The 22,697-nt window shown below is 45.2% G+C and overlaps 1 protein-coding gene across 1 annotated transcript in view; it reads right to left on the bottom strand.

Moving 5' to 3' along the window:
* poln (polymerase (DNA directed) nu) overlaps positions 1–22,697 on the bottom strand; it is a 319,906-nt gene that overhangs the window by 33,257 nt on the left and 263,952 nt on the right. The window contains exons 21-23 of the mRNA XM_043704174.1: positions 18,380–18,511; positions 12,015–12,125; positions 9,785–9,863 (exon numbers count right to left, since the gene is read on the bottom strand). Coding sequence (XP_043560109.1) covers positions 9,785–9,863; positions 12,015–12,125; positions 18,380–18,511 — 322 coding nt within the window. The remainder of the gene's footprint in view (positions 1–9,784; positions 9,864–12,014; positions 12,126–18,379; positions 18,512–22,697) is intronic.

Below are 22,697 nucleotides of genomic sequence, written 5' to 3'. Positions count from 1 at the left end.
CACTACCGCAAACCCACAGACAACCTCACAATGCTACACTTCTCCAGCTTCCACCCAAAACATATTAAAACAGCCATCCTCTATGGACAAGCCTTACGCATACACCGGATCTGCTCAGATGAGGAGGAACATGACGGGCACCTGGAGGTACTCAGGGATGCCCTCACAAGAACGGGGTACGATGCTCAACTCATCGACCACCAGTTCCGACGTGCCACAGCAAGGAACCATAATGAGCTCCTCAGGAGACAGACACATGCTGCAACTGACAGGGTACCCTTCGTTGTTCAGTATTTCCCAGGAGCCGAAAAACTATGCCATGTCTTCGTGACCTGCAACACATTATCAATGAGGATGAGCACCTCACCAAGACCTTCACCACACCTCCACTGCTCAACTTTAAACAACCGCCAAACCTCAAACAGATCATTGTTTGTAGCAAACTGCCCGGCTCTCAGAACAATACCATACAACCCTGTCACAGTAGACGCTGCAAGATGTGTCAGAATGTCGACATGGATACTCCCATTATACGTGGAGACACCACCCACCGTGTACGTGGGATATACTCATGCTACTCAGCCAATATTGTCTATCTCATACGCTGCAGGCAAGGATGCCCTGAGGCATGGTACATTGCCATAGCCTCTGCTCGGTCTCACCAGCAGATGAATGGGCACCACACAACAATCAACAGACAGGCGCGTTCCCACTCAGTCGGAGAACACTTCAGCCGTCCGGGACATTCGACCTTGGACCTTCAGTTGACCGTCCTCCAAGGCGGACTTCGGGACAGGCCATAATGCAGAGTGGTCGAGCAGAAGCTGATAGCAAATTTCGGTGCCCGTGGGAATGGCCTCAACCGGGACCTGGAGTTCATGTCACACAACAGGTGACCCCCATTGCACTGTATACACACACACACACACAATTTATCAGGGGTGTCAGTAACCCTTTCAGGTCCTAACAAGAGCTAGGTGGTGGAGGCAGGATCAATTGAGTCTTGCAAAAGGGAATGAAGTTAGTATCTGAAGGAGAGAAGACCACAGGATTACAGAGAAAAAGTCGGGGAGCAGCGGTGGAGGTGACACTAGCTGAATTAGAGTCAGCCTGCATCACCAGGACGGACAAAATGGACTGCTTTCGTACAATGACCTTTCATCATTTCTTTAAAGAACAGCCAGGAATGGATTAGGCTGAACACTAAGGTCAAAGATGTCTGGGTCTAATAAAGAAACAACAGTGAAACTCTGTGACAAACTTCAGGCAATTGTCTGAGTATACAGCTGCCAGATCCTCATTCAATCTGTCCATGTTAAGGTCAGGAAGCTTCAGGTTCAATCATGTGCTTGGGGGAGACATGACTGGTGTGTGACAGATGTCTACGTGCGTCTCAAACAACTGCTGCTTCTGTCAGCACAGCTCCCTTGGTGAAGATGCTGGGAAGGCCAGCACGTCAAAAAACATCTCTGTTTGTTCTACAAAGCAAGACGTGCAAGCATCTCTTAGTCTACCTGTTTATGCCTAGTAGAACCTTCTGGAATGAGACAGATTGAGGGATTTGAGAATTGAGAATGGCATTCAAGTGGGCATTGGATCAAAATGGTGCGCAGGGATGTGAGGAAGAAGCACAAGGGAACAGAACTAGCGCAGGTATGGTGGGTCAAATGGCCTCCTTCTGCTCTTTAACAATTCTGTGATTTTGTGATATACACAAGGCAGAACAGGGAGCTAATGAGAGAAATGGCAGAATGGCAAAAAACCATAAACTCTCTTTCTATACTTTTGACTTTAAGGTGCTTTGAATAATGTAACCTTGCCAAGTCACTTGTAGCCACTGATTTAACAAGTTAGTTTTCAATGCTATGAGCTGCTGGTCTGAGAGGGAGGTTGGGAAGATGCTGGTCTGATTTGGGCTTGTCTTGATCACTGGGTGTGACATGGCACTGACCGTCTCTCTGAATGTGCAGTGAAACAGCCATCAGCCTGTCCCCAGTTCGCTCTTCCCTTTATCTGCCCGGACCAGTTGTTGCTTTGATGGAAGGCACTGCCCAAGTAATTGAATTCTGTCACATTGTGAGCGACTGTTTATTTCCTGACCATCAGGTACATCAATCCCGTCTCCTGCCTTCAGCCCCTGTGTGGGAAAATTGCTGTCTGAGCCATAACCCGATTCCTTTTGCAGAGCCAATCAGCTGCTGTGACTCTCATAATTATTGCACATCTACAACTTCAAGATCAATATCAGCAGCAAATGAAGGGCTGTTAATAATTCACCAGGCACAGACAGGTTAAAGAGAAAAAAGGATAGAAATGGAACAAATGGGAATGACGGGCAGGAACAGATTCAGGGGCAGGAGCTCTGTCCAAACATAGCGCAAAAAAGACCCATCAGACTCTCCTCTCTCTCTGTCTCTGTCTTGGGCACAAATCACAGCACTGAAACAGGCCATTCAGCCCAACTGTTCTAACTTGAAGTGAATGCTCCAACTAAACTTTCGCCCTGCCCTCTCCAACTCAATATGTCTCCTAATCCTTTATGTCCCATCTACATATTTAGTTTTCCATCTAATGTAACAATGCTATTCCATCGAATCATAAAATCCCTACAGTGTGGAAGAAGACCATTCGGCCCATTGAGTCCACAGTGACCCTCCGAAGAGGGTCTCAAACCCTTTTCATAATGACGCACAGTGCTTTTAATCTCCAAAGAGATGAGCTACAGACCTCCCCTGCCATTCAGCAGAACATTTTTGCCAAATTACTCACCAAATTCCCATCACCAATCCTGATAACCTTGAGCCTCTGGAACAGCTGCATTCACGACCCCTCCCACACCCTCCCGAAATCTTAGGCACAGTACCAGGCAGCCTGGTGTGGAACTACTTTACCCATGAACATCACATCTGGTCGGACCATTTCAAACACCACGTGGCCTCATTCTGCTCTCCTTTGCTCTGGGTCATTCTTTGCTTAAACAGAAGAATTGTTCAAATGTGCAGAGAAGATTTACAAGGATGTTGCCAGAGTTGGAGGGTTTGAGCTATAGGGACAGGTTGAATGGGCTGGGGCTGTTTTCCCTGGAGCGTCGGAGGCTGAGGGGTGACCTTATAGAGGTTTATAAAATCATGATAGGGCATGGATAGGGTGAATAGTCAAGGTCTTTTTTCCCAGGGTAGAGGAGTCCAAAACTAGAGGACATCGGTTTAAGGTGAGAAGGGAAAGATTTAAAAGGGACCTTAGGGGCAACCTTTTCATGCAGTGGGTGGTGCGTGTAAGGAATGAGCTGCCAGAGGAAGTGGTGGAGGCTGGTACAATTACAGCATTTAAAAGGCAACTGAATGGGTATATGAATAGGAAGGGTTCAGAGGGATATTGGCCAAATGGGACTCGATAATTTAGGATATCTGGTCGGCATGGATAATTTTGACCAAGGGGTCTGTTTCTGTGCTGTACATCTCTATAACTCTGTTAGCCACTAAGATGGAGTCTTGAAACAGCAACCAGTGATTGAACCCTTCAGTCCAACTCATCCATCCTAACCAGATATCCTAAATTAATCTAGTCACATTTGACAACATTTGGCCCATATCCCTCTAAACCCTTCCTGTTCATATACCCATCCAGATGCCTTTTAAATGCTATAACTGCGCCAGCCTCCACTTCCTCTGGCAGCTCATTCCATACATGTACCACCCTTTATGATCTTTGTTGAATTTCTGCAGTGCATCTTGTAGATGGTATACACTGCTTCTACTGAGCATTGGTGATGGGGGGAGTGGATGCTTATGGATCTGGTGCCAATCAAACTGACTGCTTTGTCTTGGATGGCATCAAGCTTTTTGAATGTTGTTGGAGCTGCACCCATTTAGAGGAGTATTCCCTTCCAGTCCTGACTTGTGCCTTGTAGATGGCCTTGGGCAGTCAGGAGATGCATTCCTAGCATCTGACCTGCTCTTGTAGCCCCTGTGTTTATTTGTTTAGCCCAATTGAGTTTCTGGTCAATGATAAACCCCCAAGATGTTGACAGTGGTAAATCCAGATTAAGCAATGGCAATGCCATGGAATATGAAGTGGCAATGATTAGATTCTCTCATGTTGGTGATGACCATTGCCTGGCACTTGTGTGGATGTGAATGTTACTCGGTATTTTTCAGCCCAAGCCTTGATATTGTCCAGATCTTTCTGCATTTGTGACATTGTTGTCAGGGGTTTAGTCCTATCGTATCTTGGGAAAAGGTCTATGTACCAATTTACATTTCAATCTACAAACTGTTTGGTTCCTTTGGAGGGAGGAGGGTGAGGAGGCGAGTGTAGTGCCTGGGCTTACTGCTCCCTCTGCTGCCCTCTCTGTTTGGGAGGTGTAAATAAAGATGGTTCAATCAATGCTGACTGTATTTGAACAGTGCAACACTTCACAAATCCCACATTGTCTGGGCAATGAATGCCTCTAATGCCCACAAACCAAGAGAAATTTGAAAAAGCTCAGGGTGCAGGATTTTAAGTGAGCAGTGTACCACCCTCTCCTCTCCCAAACACCGCAGAATGGGTAACTGGCTGGTATTAATTCCTTTGCTTATCCCAGTTCTGACTGCTGTCTGAGGCTGGTGGGAATAACATCATTTTGAGTGGGTGCGAATTACAGTTGCAATGGGATGAGTTCACAGCCTTGGGCTGCATGCAGTGTAATTACATTTGGTCAAAGTCCTGCTGAGATGGGACAGATTAAGAGGTGGGGAAAACCAATAAGGAACAATCATTTTTGAAAATGAATGTACTGTTCATCTCCACAGAATCACAGAATTGTTACGGCACAGAATTCAGGCCATTCGGCCCATTTGAAGTGAATATCACTACCTCATGCCAATCTCCTGTTTCCTCCCCATACACCTGTACATTATTTCTATGTATAAAGACCCAATGCCCCTCTTGAATGCCTCAATTGAATCTGGCTCCATCACAGTTCCAGGCAGCATATTCCATACCCTAACTACTATCTGTGTGAAAAATGTATTCTCAGATCACCTTTGCTTTGTTTGTTTAAATCTATGACAGCTCGTCCTTGTTTCTTTTATGAACAGGAAAACCTTCTTTTAATTAACTCTTTGGAGGTGATGGCCTAATGGTATTATCACTGGTCTGTTAATCCAGAGATACAGGTAATATTCTGGGGACCCGGGTTTGAATCCTGCTATGGCACATGGTGAAATAGAGTTATAAAGATGCACAGCGTGAAACAGACCCTTTTGTCCATACTGACCAGATATCCTAAATTAATCTAGTCCTATTTGCCAGCACTTGGCCCATAGCCCTCTAAACCCTTCCTATTCATATACTCTTTTAAATGTTGTAATTGTACCTACCTCCACCACTTCCTCTGGTAGTTTGTTCCAAATCTGGAATTAAGATTCTAATGATGAATTATCACTGTCAATTATCAAGAAAACCCATCTGGGTCACTAATGTCCATTTGGGAAGGAAACTGCCATCCTTCCCTGGTCTGGGCCGACATGTGACTCCAGACCCACAGCAATGTGGCTGCCGCTTAACTGCCCTCTGGGCAATTAGGGATGGGCAATAAATCCTGGCATAGTTAGCGACACTTTCATCATGTGAATGAATTAAAAAAAAAACACTGTCCCACCCGTTCGTGATTTTGAAAATCCGTTCGTGATTTGATTCAATTTGATTCACTGTGACATGTATTTATAACTAGTGCCATGAAAAGTGTTGCCACTTTCCAGTGCCATCTTAAAACACAGAAAAATAAGACAAAACTATACAGCCAGATAATGAAACAATAAAGTGCTTCTTATAGTCGTAGCGCAATAAAGTTCAAATTTCTTTGGAATGACTCCCGCTTCCAGTGCAGCCATGGGTCTGAATCCTGGCTCCTCCACCCCGGTCCTTGAGTCCCTGCGGCTAAACAATGACACTGCTGTAACCGCGCTCTGGCACATCACCGCCGCTGGAACAATGAGTTGCTGCTCTCCAGCTCCATCTCACCTCCACCCCCAACGCCGCTGTCGCCACATGTTCACGTTGGCCTGACCTCATCCAATCCAGCCAATGACAGTGCCACAGGGTCCAATACTGGGACCAAACTCGTCACCACCTCCATCGTCACGGTCTCCAGGCCTAGCATCCTGTCAGCTTCCTCTCCAAGGAGAACAGTCTCAGCGTCTTCAATCCATTCTTCATTGCTGAAGTTTCTCATCCCCAGAACCATTCCACTGAACTGCCTCTGCACTCTCTCTGACACATTCATATTTCTCTTAGAATGTGGTCCCCACAAGCGTGCACAATCCTGTTCTGGGTACAGCATTCCTGGTTTTTTCTTCGGGTGGGCGGGGTGTAGTGTAGATGGGGAGTGAGGTCCCCAAAGTATACTTCCACAAGCCACACAGCGCTTCAGCAGTTACTGACAGGCTGCAGGGCTCACGCTGCATTAACACTGCAAACACCTTCCACTGATCAGGTAAATGTGTGGATAGGATGTGTACGATTACCTCCCTGTCCCAGCCACATGGTTGCCACTGGCTGGGGAAGGTAGTTGAAACCGCCTGGACACCCACTGAGCTCAGAGCTAAGTTTAGATGTGGCTCAGTTACCCTCGTTCCTCTCCCTTTGAAAGAACATATGCCTGTTCTGGCACAAATGAGACTCACAAACCTCACACTGAGAGTCAGGGATGGATGGAGGTTGAAGGAAAACTGTTTGCACTGTTTATAAATCCAAATGCACAGATTCTCAATCAAAAATAGCGCAGGGTCCTGATTTTTAAAGGGTATTTGTACAGCACCTTCCTTCAGAAGTGTCAGAAACCTCATTAAGCACCTCCAATACACTGAATTAGTTTAAAACTTAGCAGCTGCTGTTATGTAAGCCACTCTGGGCACAGCAAGATCCCACAAACAGCAATCATTGGAATAGCCATTTATTCTGTTTTTGGATTGAGGTCTTTTGGTCAGGACACTTGGAGAATTGCTTGCTCTTGGTGGTGGTGGTGTTGGGGGTGGGGGTGAGAGTGGGGGTGGGTGTGGGAGTGGGAGTGGGGGGGGCGTGGGAGTGGGCGGGGTGGGAGGGTGGTGTCAGCTAAGTCCTGTCCAGCTTGTAGCACCCGATGCAGATGGTGATGTTCCTCCTGCTCAATATCTTCCTCTCCCTCCTCATGAAGCTGCTGCTGCTCTCTCGGCTCCTCAGTGTCTATCAGACGCTCTCTTGGATTGCTCCAGCTGTGCATGCTGGGAGGATGTGGTACACTCTGTGTGGACTACACAGCAACACTGAAGGAACAGTGATAGCTGAATCTTACACTTTCTTGGCTCAATCAGTTGTGTTAAGCATTTTGGAAGGCCGAATGAGATCTCTCGCTGCTTCACTCATGAGCTACCTGACCCATCTTATCCCTGTTCCTGAGCCAACCTGTCACTGCTGGGATATCTTGGAATGCACCAGTAGTGATGGTCCTGGCACTGACGCCATCTTTAAAGGTTTGTTGTGCACCTGGAAAAGCTCTGTCAGTCCATAACACCGTAAGACAAAGGAGCAGAATTTGGTCATTCGGCCCATCGAGTCTGCTCTGCTATTGATTATGGCTGATATGTTTCTCAACCGCATTCTCCTCTCTTCTCCCTGTAACCCTTGACCTCCTTTACTAATCAGAAACCCATTTAGCTCTGTCTTAACTATACTCAATGACTTGGTTTCCATAGCCCTCTGCGGCAATGAGTTTCCAGATTCCCCACCCTCTGGCTGAAGAAATTCCCCCTCATCTCAGTTCGAAAGGATTGTTCCTTCACTCTGAGGCAGTGCCTTCAGGTCCCAGTCTCCTCTATGAGTGGAAACAGCTTCTCCAAATCTACTCTATCCAGGCCTGTCCATATTTGTAAGTTTCAGTCAGATCCCCCTCCATCTTTCTAAACTCCTCAACCTCTCTTCATATGGAAAACCCTCCAACCCTGGGATTGTTCTTGTAAACCTCCTCTGAACCCTCTCCAAGGCCAGCACATCCTTCCTTAGATATGGGGCCCAAAACTGCTCACAATATTCCAAATGCAGTCTGATCAGAGCCCTATACAGCTAGGGCAGTGTATCCCTGTTCTTGTATCCTAGCCCTCTTGATATGAATGCTAACATTGCATTCACCTTCCGAACTGCCAACTGAACCTGCATGTTCACCTGAAGAGAATCCTGAGCTCGGACTCCCAAGTCCCTTTGTGCCTCAGATTTCCTAAGCCTCGCCCCATTTAGAAAACAGTCTATGCCGCTATTTCTCCGACCAAAATGAATAACCTCACACTTTCTCACACTGTCTTCCACCTGCCGCTTCTTTCCCCATTTTCCTAGCTTGTCCAAGTCCCAATTCCTCACCACTACCAGACCCTCCACCTAGCTTTGTGTCATCTGCAACTTTAGCCAAAATGCCCTCAGTTCCTTCGCCCAGATGATTATTGTAAAACATGAATAGCTGTGGTCCCAACATAGAGGCCTGCGGAACTCCACTAGTTACCACCTGCCATCCCTTTATCCCCACTCTCTGCCTTCTGTCAGTCCTCTGTCCATGCGCCTAACACCATGGGCTCTTATCTAATTTGGCAGTCTCCTGTGTGGCACCTTGTCAAAGACCTTCTGGAAATCCAAATCCATCATGTTCACTGTCTCTCCTTTGTCTAACTTGCTCATTACCCCCTTAAAGAATATTGCTTTGGGAAAAATAGGCACAGTATTCCATAAATAGTATAAGAGCTGGCAAGTCATGTTAACATTGTACAAGACATTGGTTCGGCCGCATTTAGAATACGGTGTACAGTTCTGGTCGCCACATTATCAGAAGGATGTGGACGCTTTGGAAAGGGTGCAGAGAAGGTTTACGAGGATGTTGCCTGGTATGGAAGGTGCTAGCTATGAAGACAGGCTGAGTAGGTTAGGTTTGTTTTCATTAGTAAAAAGGAGATTGTGGGGGGGTCCTGATTGAGGTTTAAAAAATCATGAAGGGTATAGACAGGGTGGATAGAGACAAGCTTTTTCCCAGGGTGAAGGATTCAATAACGGGAGGTTATGCTCTCAAGGTGAGAAGTGGAAAGTTTAAGGGGGATACACGCGGCAAGTACTTCACACACAGGATGGTGGGCATTTGGAACGCGTTGCCAGCAGAGGTGGTAGATTCATTTAAGATTTGTCTGGACAGATGTATGAGTAGGTGGGGAGCAGAGGGATACAAATGCTTAGGAATTGACCGACAGGTTTAGACAGTACATTTGGATCGGTTCAGGCTTGGAGGGCCGCAGGGCCTGTTCCTGGGCTGTAGACTTTCTTTGTTCTTAGTTCATTGTTAGGGGAGGGTTGGGAGAAAGTTATGAAAGGGTTTGACAGCCCAGTCACCACCTTAAACCTCTCCTCCATCCATTATGGGGGCAGTGTGCACTATTTACAGATCACCTTCATCAAATTCACGACCTCTGCCACCTTGAAACACAATAGGAACATGTCTGTGCACCCCCACCTCTGACCTGGAACTACATCACTGTTCCTTCACTGTCACTGGGTCCAAATTCTGAAACATCCTCCCCTGCTCCCTCCACCATCAGCCTTCTGTGTATCTGCATACACCAAGGACTGCAGTGGTTCGAGAAGGCAGGGCATCACCACCACCACCTTTTCCAGGTGGTTGGGAGTAGACCATAAATCGTGGCCTTGCCTTTACCCATAGGGTATAGCAGGGCTGCAGAATCAGTCCATACAGCAGTCAAAACAAAATGGGTCTTCTAACTGGGAACTGTACCTGGCTGTAAGAGATGAGGACGAGGCCACACACGTGAAAATCTTAATCATTGCCATTTTACAAATGTCAGCTGCCGAACCTGCACAACATAGAACAACATGAAGCAAGACTGTGTGAGTATAGACTGGTATTATCACATCATAGGCCTGTGCTAATATTTCAGTCCAGTCTGAATCCTGTCCCTATTTTAGAATACAGAGTTGAATATTATTGCTGTCTGTGTTAATAAGAAACGTCAGACGGGATTGGACAAGGTCCTCGCCCTGGAATTTGAATGCAGCTGTTGACCTATTTCATTTGAATGGGTTGCAGCCTCCACTGAGACAATGCTGGAAGGAATGAACATGCAAGTGTGAAGCAGCTGTCACTGATAATGGCTTCCCAGCTTATACCTTTCACAATTTTGATACTGTACAGTTCATGAACTCTGGTTAGATCGTTGATTCATCTTTCAATGCATTGCCTACATGTCTCCCCCACTTCTCTCATTATTGGTCACCAACGTCCCTCACTCTCTCACTGTTGGTTACCAGTGATGTTCCACAGGGACCTCTCTGCTTTGTGATTTTTAGAAATGACTTGGATGAGGAAGTGGAAGGGTGGGTTAGTAAGTTTGCCAATGACAGAAAGGTTGGTGGAGTTGTGGATAGTGTGGAGGACTGTTGTAGGTTGCAACAGGACATTGACAGGATGCAGAACTGGGCTGATAAGTGGCAGATGGAGTTCAACCTGGAAAAGTGTGAAGTGATTTATTTTGGAAGATTGAATTTATTGTGGAATACAGGATTAAAGGCAGCGTTCTTGGCAGTGTGGAGGAACTGCGGGATCTTGGGGTCCATGTCCATACATCCCTCAAAGTTGCTACTCAAGTTGTTAACAAGGTGTATGGTGTGTTGGCTTTCATTAGCAGGGGAATTGAGTTTAAGAGTTGCAAGGGTATGCTGCAGCTCTATAGAGACCTGGTGAGACCACACTTGGAATACTGTATTCAGTTCTGGTCGCCTCATTATAGGAAGGGTATGGAAGCTTTAGAGAGGGTGCAGAGGAGATTAACCAGGATGCTGCCTGGACTGGAGGGCATGTCTCATGAAGTAAGGTTGAGGGAGCGAGAGCTTTTCTCATTGGAGCAAGAAGGATGAGAGGTGATTTAATAGAGGTGCACAAGATGATGAGAGGCATAGATAGAGTGGATAGCCAGAGACTTTTTCCCAGGGTGGAAATGGCTATCATGAGGGGGCATAATTTTAAGGTGTTTGGAGGAAGGTTTAAGTGAGATGTCAGAGGTGGGTTTTTTATACAGAGACTGGTTGGTGTGTGGAATGCACTGCCAGTGGTAGTAGAGTCAGATACATTAGGGACATGGAAGCGACTCATGGATAGGCAAATGGAAGATAGTACAATGGAGGGTATGTAGGTTAGTCTGATCTTAGAGTAGGATAAAAGGTCAGCACAACATCAAGGGCCGAAGTGTACTGTTCTATGTTTTAAAATAACTCACTCTTTCACTATTGGTCTCCAACCTCTCCCACTCTCAGTACTGGTCACAGAAGCATCCATAATTGGGAAAGACCACTCTCCCAACAACAAAGCTGGCATCTACCCAACAATGTGGAAAATTGCCCAGGTACGTCCTATACACAAAAAGTAGAACAAATCCAACCTGGCCAATTACCGTCCCCATCAATGTACTCTCAATCATCAGTAAAGTGATGGAAGGAGTCATCATCAGTGCTGGCAAGCAGCACCTGCTCAGCAACAACCTGCTCAGTGACGCCCAGTTTGGGTTCTGCCAGGGCCACCCAGCTCCTGATCTCAACACAGCCTTGGTTCAAACATGGACAACAGAGCTGAATTCCAGAGGGGAGGAAAGAGTGACAGCCATTGACATCATGGCTGCATCTGACGGAGTGTGGCATCTAGGAACCCTAGCAAAACTGGAGATAATGAGAATCAGGTGGAAAACTGTCCGCTGGCTGGAGTCACACTTGACACATGGGAAGGTGGTTGTGTTTATTGGAAGGAAATCTGCCGTCTTTATCTGGCCTGACCTGTATGTGGCTCCAGACCCACAACAATGTGGTTGGCTGTTAAATGTCCCCTGGATAATAAATGCTGGCCAAGCCAGTACCAATATGCAAACAAATGAGTCACTATAGAAATCCTGGAGGTTGAGTACATCTGTAAATCAGAACCAGAGCTCCTAGAACTCTGCTGAATTTCCTGTTCTTACCTTGTACCACAAAGTTGACGGCCTGTCTTTCTGCCTGATTTCGAGAGGTGTAATCATACGAGTTGATGTGAGGCAATGGTCTCTTGCGTCCCATTAATGAAACAGAATAGCCTATTGGAATAAGATGACAAGAGAAGGGTGAACACTGTCGACCTGCAGCCAACAGTATGGCACTAAGGTCAATCATTCATTCACCAAATGAATGGATGATGCCAGACCCGCAGCAAAGTGCTTAGCTCTTCACTCTCCTTGGAAATGGCCAAGCGACGACCAGTCACATCAAACCATATAGACAAAGCATTGTGGGTATATCTATCCCCATGGGCTGCCGCGGTTCAAGAGGGCAGCTTACCATCACCTTCCCACGTGTCACTTACAACCCGAGAACAAGTCAATATTAAAACATAATTACTGTTGATAGTACAAGCTGATGGCTGAGGGGTATATACTGGTCAGGACATTAGGAAAACTCCTCTGCTTTCCTTTGGGTAGAGTCTAGGAGAAAGTGAGGACTGCAGATGTTGGAGATCAGAGTTGAGAGTGTGGTGCTTGGAAAAGCACAACAGGTCAGGCAGCACCCGAGGAGCAAGCCCGAAATGTCGATCCTCCTGCTCCTCAGATGCTGCCTGAGTTGCTGTGCTTTTCCAGCACTACACTCTTGACGTTGTATAGAGTCTGTCCACCTCAACCTGAGGGATAAGATGGTGGCATTACTGTAATGTTGCTGGAGTATAATCGGAAGACCTAGGTTAATGCTGTTTGGACAAGGATTCAAATGTTACCACAGCAGCTGCTGGCATTCAAATTCAATTCATCATGATATTCTAAACTAATCCCTCTGCCTGCACACAGTCCTGTTCTTTGACTGTTCACACACATTCTCCTTTAAACCCTCCCCCTCTCAACTTAAACCTATGCCCCTAGTATTTGATGTTTTCACCCTTGACTAAAGGCTATCACCATCCACTCTATCCATGCCTCTCATAATTTTATATACTTCTATCAGGTCGATGTTCTAGTGAAAACAATCCAAGTTTATCCGACCTCTCCTTATAGCTAATATGCTCCAATCCTGATAAATCTCTTTTGCATCCTCTCCAAAGTCTCCACATCCTTCCTGTAGCGTGCTGACCAGAACTGCACACACTACTCCAAATATGGAGTATGTTTGCATATGAAATGAAAATTGATGGAATTATGGTAGTGAGGATTTTATACAGCTTCAACATGACTTACCAACTTTTATACTCAATATCCTGACCAACGAAAGTAAACATGCCAAACACTTTACTACCTTACTCACTTGTGTTGCCACTTTCAGGGTGCAATAGACTTCCCCCCCCTCCCAAGATCCCTCTGTAGATTAATGCTGCTCAGGGTCCTGCCATTTACTGTAGACTTTCATCTTGAATTTGACTTCCCAAAATGCATCACCTTACACTTGTCAGATTAAACTCCATCTTCCATTTCTTCACCCAGCTTTCCAACTGATCGACATCCTGCTGTATTCTCTGATGACCTTCTTCAATACCCACAATTCTATCAATTTGCATTTCATCTACAAACATACTCCACCTCTATTTCTCCAACTTATTTATACATAACACAGACATCAGAGGTCCCAGAACTGATCCTTCTAGAACACCACTGGTCATAGACCTCCATCAATTTGCATTTCATCTACAAACATACTCCACCTCTATTTTCTCCAACTTATTTATACATAACACAGACATCAGAGGTCCCAGAACTGATCCTTCTAGAACACCACTGGTCATAGACCTCCAGTCAGAAAAACACGCTTCCACAATGACTCTCTGTCTTCCATGACCAAGACAATTTTGCATACAACTTACCAGCTCACCATGGATCCCATGTGACTTAATCTTCTGGACCAGCCCACCACGAGAGATCATGTCAAATGCTTTAGTAAAGTCCATGTAGACAATATCTACTGCCCTACCCTCATCAATCATCTTTGTCACTCCCTCAAAAGAACTTGTCAGACAGGACCTCCCTCCAACGCCATGTGGATTAGGCCTAAGTCCACTCTTCTCCAAATGTGTGTAATTCCTGTCCCTAAAAATCTTCTCCAGTAATTGTGGAAGGCTGACCTTAGCCAACAATGCCCTCATCCCATGAAGGAATAAAGGTATACAAATTAGATTGGATAGCTCTTTCTGAGCTGGGACAGAAATGATGGACTGAATAGCCTCACTTGTGCTGTAAGTCTATGGAATTAATGGTGAGTCTATGAAATTCATTGCCACTGAAGGAGGTGGAGGTCAGGTCATTGAGTATATTTAAAATGGAGATAGATAGGTTCTTGATTTTCAGGGGGATCAAGAGTTATGAGGAGAAAGCAGGAGAATGGGGTTGAGAAACTTATCAACCATGATTGAATAGTGGGGCAGACTTGATGGGCTGAATGGCCTAATTTCTGCTGCTATGTCTTATTGTCTACAATATAATGTGCCTATGTTAGTATAGGAACTGTGTCCGCTGCTGGAGTTGGAGTGAGCAGGATTGGAAGCTGTCACTCTGCACCTTGTTGTTTTTAATCTAGACGGGTGGTGGTTGACATTAACATTGGGCACTTGACGTGTGAAAACATTTGATTACCCAAGGTTTAGCAAACACCAGAAGGCAGCTACGTTTCTTCTAACTGTTCAGGGGGCAGCCAATTGGTTGGATTTCCAGCTGAAATCTTTTGTTTCAGAAAAGCAGTGAGCTTTTGTGCACATGGCTTTGGGCAGGAGACAAGTGTTCTTGAAAGTTAAGCCTTTTGAGTCCTATGTGAATGAGGTGACCTGGTTATATCATGTATAGCTTCTCGAGACGGGGCTCAGAATCAGACAAAAGCCTTTTCAGCTACATCAGAGAGAAGCACTCACAATCAGATCTCAAGTTACAGAGCTCCTGAGCACCAGCCACTGGCCTTTACCTCATGATCCACAATGTTCCCTTCAGTGTGACAGTTCATATTACTTCTTTCTCATACACGCTGAGAGTCTGAGGATCTCCAGTCTCTGGGAAGCAGCTTAATTTGTCCTTTCATTTGAAAGTGTTTTGAATGCCGATGCTCCTGAAACACAGTGGTGATTGTCCAGGCTTCCAGCTAAGGATGGTGCTCTTCTTGCCAGAGTAACCTTGTTGCCAACTTCACAAATTCATTGTGTATTACCCGATGGTAAGGCTGGCACTGAGACATCAGTCGAAGGAGAACATCAGCCTCCTGCTCAATGGAAACACCTCTCTATCAGCTCCTGCTGAGCTCTCTCAAGGTTACAGGGACCCCACGGCCAAGTGGGAAGGCTGCTAGCAAGAGGGGATCGTCTCGCCCCATGCGGAACGTGATGCAGAAGAGGGACAATGGCCTAGTGGTGACTGTCTAGTGGGATTATCGCTGGACTGCTAATCCAGAGATCCATGTAATGTTCTGGGGACAGGTGTTCAAATCCTGCTATGGCAGATGGTGAAATTAGAACTCAATAAAAAAAATCTGGAATTAATAGTCTAATGATGAGCATGAAATCATCGCTGAAAAAGCCCATCTGGTTCATTCATGTCCTTCAGGGAAGGAAACTGCCATCCTTACCTGGTCTGGATGACATGTGACTCCAGATCCATAGCAACGTGGGTTAATTAGGGATGTGCAATAATTAGGATATGTGCACCCATATCCCATGGATAAAAAAAATGGGAAAATAATTAATTGGTTATCTGTATAACTGAGTGAAAATGGTTTCTTTTGCCTAGTAGATTTGAACTCAAAGAAAGAATGATCAGACAGAATGGAAAAGGAGGCAGAGAAAAGATGGTAAGGAAAAGAAGAAGAGGAATACAGAAAAAAACAATGTAGAGGAAAATCAAAAGAGTGACGGGAAGGAGTTTGGGAATGGGAAAGGTGAAAATCTGATTTGGGACCATAAAGATTGGAGCAGCCATAAAGACAGCAGATTGGAGCTGGGGTGAATTTAACGTGTCCCACCCACACGCCACAGCCACAGTGTGGGAGGAGCAGGGTTAAAAATCCAGAGTGTGGTTTTGATGAATAAGTTCGGATTGAAAGGGTGAGTGTTTGGGTTAGATTGAGAATGACAGCCACCTCTTCATGATTGACTGTGGTCTCTCTCTCTCTCTCCCACGGGTCATGAAACAATACGACAATAGACCCGCTAGCTGTTTGACATGATGACTGCCAAGTGCTATACCTCAGAGAAGCAGAGAGAAAACCAGACATTTAACTCATCCATGCCGACCAGATATTCTAAACTGACCTAGTCCCATTCTCCAGCATTTGCCCCATATTCCCTTAAACCCTTCCTATTCATAAACCCATCCAGATGCCTTTTGAATGTCTCTGACTTCCCTCTCCTCATTCAGGCCCTCAATCTTGCCATCACATTCCACACTCCTCATCCCTGACATTCCCCGTTAAACCTCCAGTCCCATCTTTCTCTGGCAGCTCATTCCATACACGCAGTACCCTCTGTGTGAAAAAGCTACCCTCAGGTTCTTTATAAATCTTTCCTCTCTCACCTTAAACCTATACTGTCCAGATCCCCCTCGGAAAAGACCTTGTCCATTCACCCTATCCATGTCCCTCCTGATTTTATAAACCTCCATAAGGTCACCCCTCAGTCTCCAATGTTCCAGGGAAAACAGCCCTAGCCTATTCAACCTCTCCCTATAGCTCAAACCTTTCAGTCCCAGCAACATCTTTGTAAATCTTTTCTGCACCCTGTCAAGTTTAACAATGTCCTTCCTATTGAAAGGTGACCAGAATTGTGTGTAATATTCTAAAAGTAGCCTTACAAATGCTCTGCACAGCTGCAACACGATGTCCCAACTTCTAAACTCAATGTTCTCACCAAAGAAGACAGGAGAGCCAAACACTTCCTTCACCCGCAATTCCATTTTCAAGGAACTATGTACCTGCACCCCTAGATCACTTTGTTCGACACTCCCTAGGGTTTTGGTCTCCCTTTCTGAGGAAGGATGTTCTTGCTATGGAAAGGGTACAATGACGGTTTACCAGGCTGATTCTTGGGATGGCAGGACAGACATAGGAAGAGAGACTGGAGCAATTAGGAGCATATTGACTGGAGATTAGAAGAAGAGGGCGGATCTCATAGAATCCTATTAAATTCCAAGAGGATTAGGCAGGCTAAATGCAGGAAGGCTGTTCCAGATGACCAGGGAGTCCAGAACTAGGGGTCACAGTTCAAGGATATGGGATAGGCCATTTGGGACTGAGGTGCAGAGAAATGTCTTCACCCAGAGAGTGGTGAGCCTTTGGAAGTCACTACCACAGAAAGTGGCTGAATCCGAAATATTTAAAGAAGGAGTTAAATCTAATTCTTTGGGCTAAAAGAGTCGAAGTATGTGGGGAGTCTGAGTTGAGATAACCAGCCATGATCATAGTGAATGGGGAAGCAGGCTCGAAGGGCCGAATGGCTTACTCCTGCTCCTATTTTCTACATTTCTACGTTTTTATTTATTGTTGGGACTTGCTGTTCAGCAATTGAGCGTGACATGAGGAAAAGGAGACGGTTTTGGAAACAGATAATGTTCTACTGCAGTATTTCCCAAACTCATTTTCCCACCGTGACACAATTGTGAGTTGATGCAAGCCTTCAGTGTGGCCTTTGGCCAGGACAGTTTCCGTACTGTTACAATGCTGTGATGGGACTGGAGGTTTAACGGGGAATGTCAGGAATGAGGAGTGTGGAATGTGGTGGCAAGATTGAGGGACTGAACGAGGAGAGGGAAGTCAGAGACAGAGCAATGAGTCAGCAGCGTGGCTCAGTCAAACCTGAAGTTTTGGAGACAAGGGTTTTCAACAGCAGGCCAATAGCATCTAGTGAAAGAAAGCCATTGATAATTATCAGCCACCCTGGGGCCAGGAAGGAGAGATGGCTGGAAGGAGTTGACTGGTAATGGAATTGTGGGAGTGAAAGCTGAATTGAAATGGATAAGGTCACTTCAGAAGGAAGGGCAGGAAGGTGCCACAGGATGGATAATTTGAGTGACAGTGAGTGGGGTCTGCATCAGCTCAAGCAAGAATTAGCAGAAGCAGCACCGAATGATGCTCAAGATTAGAACTCCCAGTCGGATGACAAGCCTAAGTCTTGCAGTTGTAAGCTCCGTAGCAATGGTTGCCGTGGGGATTTGGCCAAATGCTGAAAGCTGCATGGCCCCTTTCAATCATCAGAATTATTATTCAAGCAGGCAGGGCCGAACTGAATGAAGCCTGAATGCTAGATGGAAAATCCCTGTGGAGATGTAGGCACTGATAATAACTCAAACACCCAGCAAATGTAGCAGCCACACCAGCTCGCCCTGTACCTATGAAAGTCTACCTTGCTGGTGACATTGTTGTATGGTTCTCTGAGTGAAAGTGCGGACTTCCTTGTACTTCTGTAGGAAGCTTTCAATGAATTGACTGGCTTGGCCTGCAGAGATTCCCAGGCATTCAGATAAACGTTCACGACCTATGAGCACAAACAGAATATAATTAACAAATAGAAGTGACTTGTTTGATGTTAAGATGACTTCTTTTTGATCTCCTCACAGACCATTGATTACGATCAAAGTCTGTTTCCTCTCATATTGACTAATCCTTAACATAACAGCCTGGGGATTATCTGTTTATAATGTCACTGACACTGTGCCTTTAATGCAAAATTGCACCATTGATTTTGTTTAATGGATGATGCAAGTGAGTCCTGGAACTCCCTCCCTAGTGGCACTGAGGGGTATTCAGCACCACATGGACTACAGCGGTTCAGGAAAGCAGCTCATTACTACCTCCTTCAGGACAGTTAGGATGAGCAATAAAAGCTGGCTCAGCTAGTGACACCCACATGCTGTAAATTAATTTTAAGAGACATGTTTGCATGACTGACTGTTGAATGTGCTAGAATTTTCCAATGCACACTTTTTTAAGAAGTTAATTTCAGGATGAGTTTGCACAGAATCACTCTCTGCAGCATGGTATTAAGTTTTGGTTTTCTATTATTGTCAGTATTGACCTTTTTGCGGGATGTTACTCATGCACATTAACAGCACAGAGGTGGAACAAATGGAGAGTGTTAAGCTCCTGGGAGTGGTCAGCCAGAACAAGCTTTCTTGGACTCTTCATGTGGACACACTGGTTGCAAAGGCCCAACAATGTCTCCTCTTCCTCAGGCAGCTGAGGAAATTTGGCATGACACCGAATACCCTTGCCAGCTTTTATAGGTGCGCCATCAAGAGCATTCTGTCTGGATGTGTCACTACCTGGTATGGCAACTGTACCATTCATGATCGGAGACAGTTACAGGGAGTGATGAACCCGGCCCGGAAAATCACAAAAGCCAACCTCCCATCTACTGAATCCATCTACCAGGCCGGCTGTCAAGGAAAGGCCGACAGCATTCTCAACAATCCATCCCACCCTGGCAATGGTTTTCTACAACCTCGACCATCAGGGAGAAGGTACAGAAGCCTGAACACATGCACCAGCTGGTTTTGAAACAACAGTTTCTACCCTAATGTTGTTAGAATACTGAATGGACTCACAAACTCTGAACATTCGCCTATACCTGTGTTTTTGTTTTTGCTGCTATTTACCTATTATTTACTTAGCTCTGCTACTTAACTCTGTGATCTGCCTGTATTGCTCACAAGACAAAGCTTTTCACTGTGTCTCGGTACACGTGAGAATAAATTCAATTCAATACCTCAGGAAGGATCCATTTGTTTCAGATAAAGCAGAATGATTGGCTGATGTAAAGGGGTTTTGCCTATGAGGAGTGCCTGAGTACACGAGGTCTATTCCCTTCATAGAATCCTTACAGTGCAGAAGGAGGCCACCCAGCTTCACACCGACCCCTCAGGAAAGCATCCCACCCAGACCCACTCCCCTACCCTATAAACCCACATTTCCCATGGCTAACCCACCTCGCTTGCACTAAGCTAGATACTATGGGCAATTCATCATGGTCAATCCACCTAACCTGCACACCTTTGGACGGTGGGAGGAAATCGGAGCACCCAGAGGAAACCCATGCAGACACAGGGAGAATATGCAAGCTTCACAATAGACAGTTGCCTGAGCACAGAATCGAACCCGGCTCCCTGGCGCTATGAGGCAGCAGTAATAACTACCCTTCCAGAAGAAAAATCAGTAAAACTGGTGAGTGAGACTAGTCCAACCATCTTGTATATACTTCAAAATAGGTTGTGTACCTAAATTTCTAACTAACACTGTTTATTGTTCTTACATTTTTCTTCCCTCTGAGTTGGAGTTGTGAAAAATGAGGGCTGAACTTGTTCTTCAGAGGTTTGTCATGATGTTGTTTCACCTGGGACCTGGAGAGTCAAGAGCAAGGGATTGCAGTCTCAGGAATGAGGACCTGCTTATTTCAGACTGAGCTGAGGAGAGGTTACTTGACTCAAAGGGTTGTGCATTTTTCACCCAGAGGATTGCGAATACTGTTGAGTTGGAACAAGGAAAGACAGTTCAGGTGAGAAACAATGTGTGCCTGATCAGAGAATGGCCTTTTGGCTAATTATTATGATTAGGTTAGCAAGGGAGATGACAAGGTCAGGAGCTGGCAGTGAATATGGGTCAGGGAGAAATTTAGGGAGGATAAGAAGTTTGGTGAACTCAACCAGAAAGATAACTTGATGAGCTGCAATGGAGGTTGAAATCACTTAAAGATAAGAACGATACCCACGTTCATTTTCCAGTAGATTTTTCATTCCAATGAATATGATACCTTCCAGCATTCTGAGGACATGTCGGGACAATCATGGATGCAAAGGTCATGAATGAGGTCATATTATGTGATGACAGAAATATTATTTTTGAAAATTGGATTTTAAAATGGAGGTAGTTGGTTGCTGGTTACTTCGAGTCATCCAGCACGGAAACAGGCCCTTCGGTCCAACCAGTCCATGCTGAACATGATCCTAAACTAAACTAGTCCCACCTGCCTGCTCCTGGCCCATATCCTTCCAAACCTTTCCTCTTCATGTACAGCATCTTTTAAATGCTGTAACTGTACCCACATCCACCACTTCCTCAGGAAGGTCATTCCACATGCGAACCACCCACTGTGCAAAATAACTGCCCCACATCTCATTTTTAAATCTTTCTCCTCTCAGAGAGTCCTCCTGACCAAGTCCAGCATTTTGTCAGAAACCAGATCCCTGTGTTAATGGAAGCATGTTCATACTGTTGAGTTTTGACAGGTAGGCTAAGCCATTATCTTTGGTTTCAGTTGCTACAACACTGAGGGCAACAGTGCAGTGGAAATAAAGTCCGAGAATTGATCACAAATGTGAAATATGACCAACGTAATTATTCAGGTGGTTATTGCCTGAGTGTTACCAATATCTAAGAAAAACGAAAATCACACCAGGTTTCAGCTACGTAGAAGAAAACTAATCTTATTTATCATAACAATTATATCCTTCAACATGTGGCAAAATGGATTATTAATTCCTAATATGCGGACTTAACTACACATGCTTTAAAGTGAAACATACAAACAGGAATTCACAAACAGACTGAATAGATGTGAGACAGTTTTTGCGGAATATCATGGGCGGAATATACAGGCAAAAACAAAGTCGATGGATCAAGAGTTCAAACTGTGAGGGAGAATTGTTATTGACTACAGAGATCCTCAATATGGTAACCTTTCAGCTGGACTTAGGTCCTGGCTTGAGTAAGATTTTTTCTCCTTTCAAAGATTCAAAGTGTCATTTCTTTTTCACTCATAGAGGAAAGAGAGAGAGAGCACAATCTCACTTGCTTGGAGGTTTTTGCAGGTCTCAGTCTAACTGCTCTTTCTCTCCTTTTCTTTGCTGTGACAAAATAGCACTTACAATTAATCCAAAGAGAGAGATTCCATTTAAAAAAAAATCAACAATAATCTCCCCTGGGGTTGTGTCTCAGATAGAATAAGTTGTAAAAAGGCCGTTCAGGGCAAAAGACATCTTTGCATACAACCTTTCCTGGAATGTAAACGGGGAATAAAAACCCAACTATAGCTCCCACTGAGTGTTTGCTAGCGTTGGTATACTGGTTTGGGACTGATTTCTATTGTGCTAAAGTGTGCAAAGGAGGGACATAGCTCAGAACATCCACTGATCAACCCCATGACTACAGGTAAAGAGAAATAAAGTCTCTCTCTCTCTCTCCAATTGATCAAAACAAAGCTGCTGGAGAAAGAAACTGCAAAACCAGAAACAATTACTCAACTGTCAAAGTAAGAGCTACTGGAATCCCCACTTAAACAGCCTCAGAATATTTACAGTCAAGCCAAAGACTGATTCATATACACTTAACCTTCGTTTTACTTTTTGGACTCAGCTGTCATCGCTAATTTATATATTTGCACGTCTCATTAACTTCTCTCAAATCTTAATAGCTAATAAACAGACATTTTATTTTAGTCAAGAAAGCTTATTTAAATTGGCTTACTTTAGAACATGAGGTTCGACGTTTCGGGCATAAGCCCTTCTTCAGGAATGAGGAACGTGTGCCAAGCAGGCTAAGATAAAGGGTAGGGAGGACGGACTTGGGGGAGGGGCGTTGGAAATGCGATAGGTGGAAGGAGGTTAAGGTGAGGGTGATAGGCCGGAGTGGGGGTGGGGGCGGAGAGGTCAGGAAGAAGATTGCAGGTT

This window comes from Chiloscyllium plagiosum, chromosome 2 (genome assembly GCF_004010195.1).
Source record: "Chiloscyllium plagiosum isolate BGI_BamShark_2017 chromosome 2, ASM401019v2, whole genome shotgun sequence".
NCBI lineage: Eukaryota > Metazoa > Chordata > Chondrichthyes > Orectolobiformes > Hemiscylliidae > Chiloscyllium > Chiloscyllium plagiosum.
The sequence above is the reverse complement of the archived record's forward strand: the minus strand, read 5'-3'. Positions and strand labels throughout refer to the sequence as shown.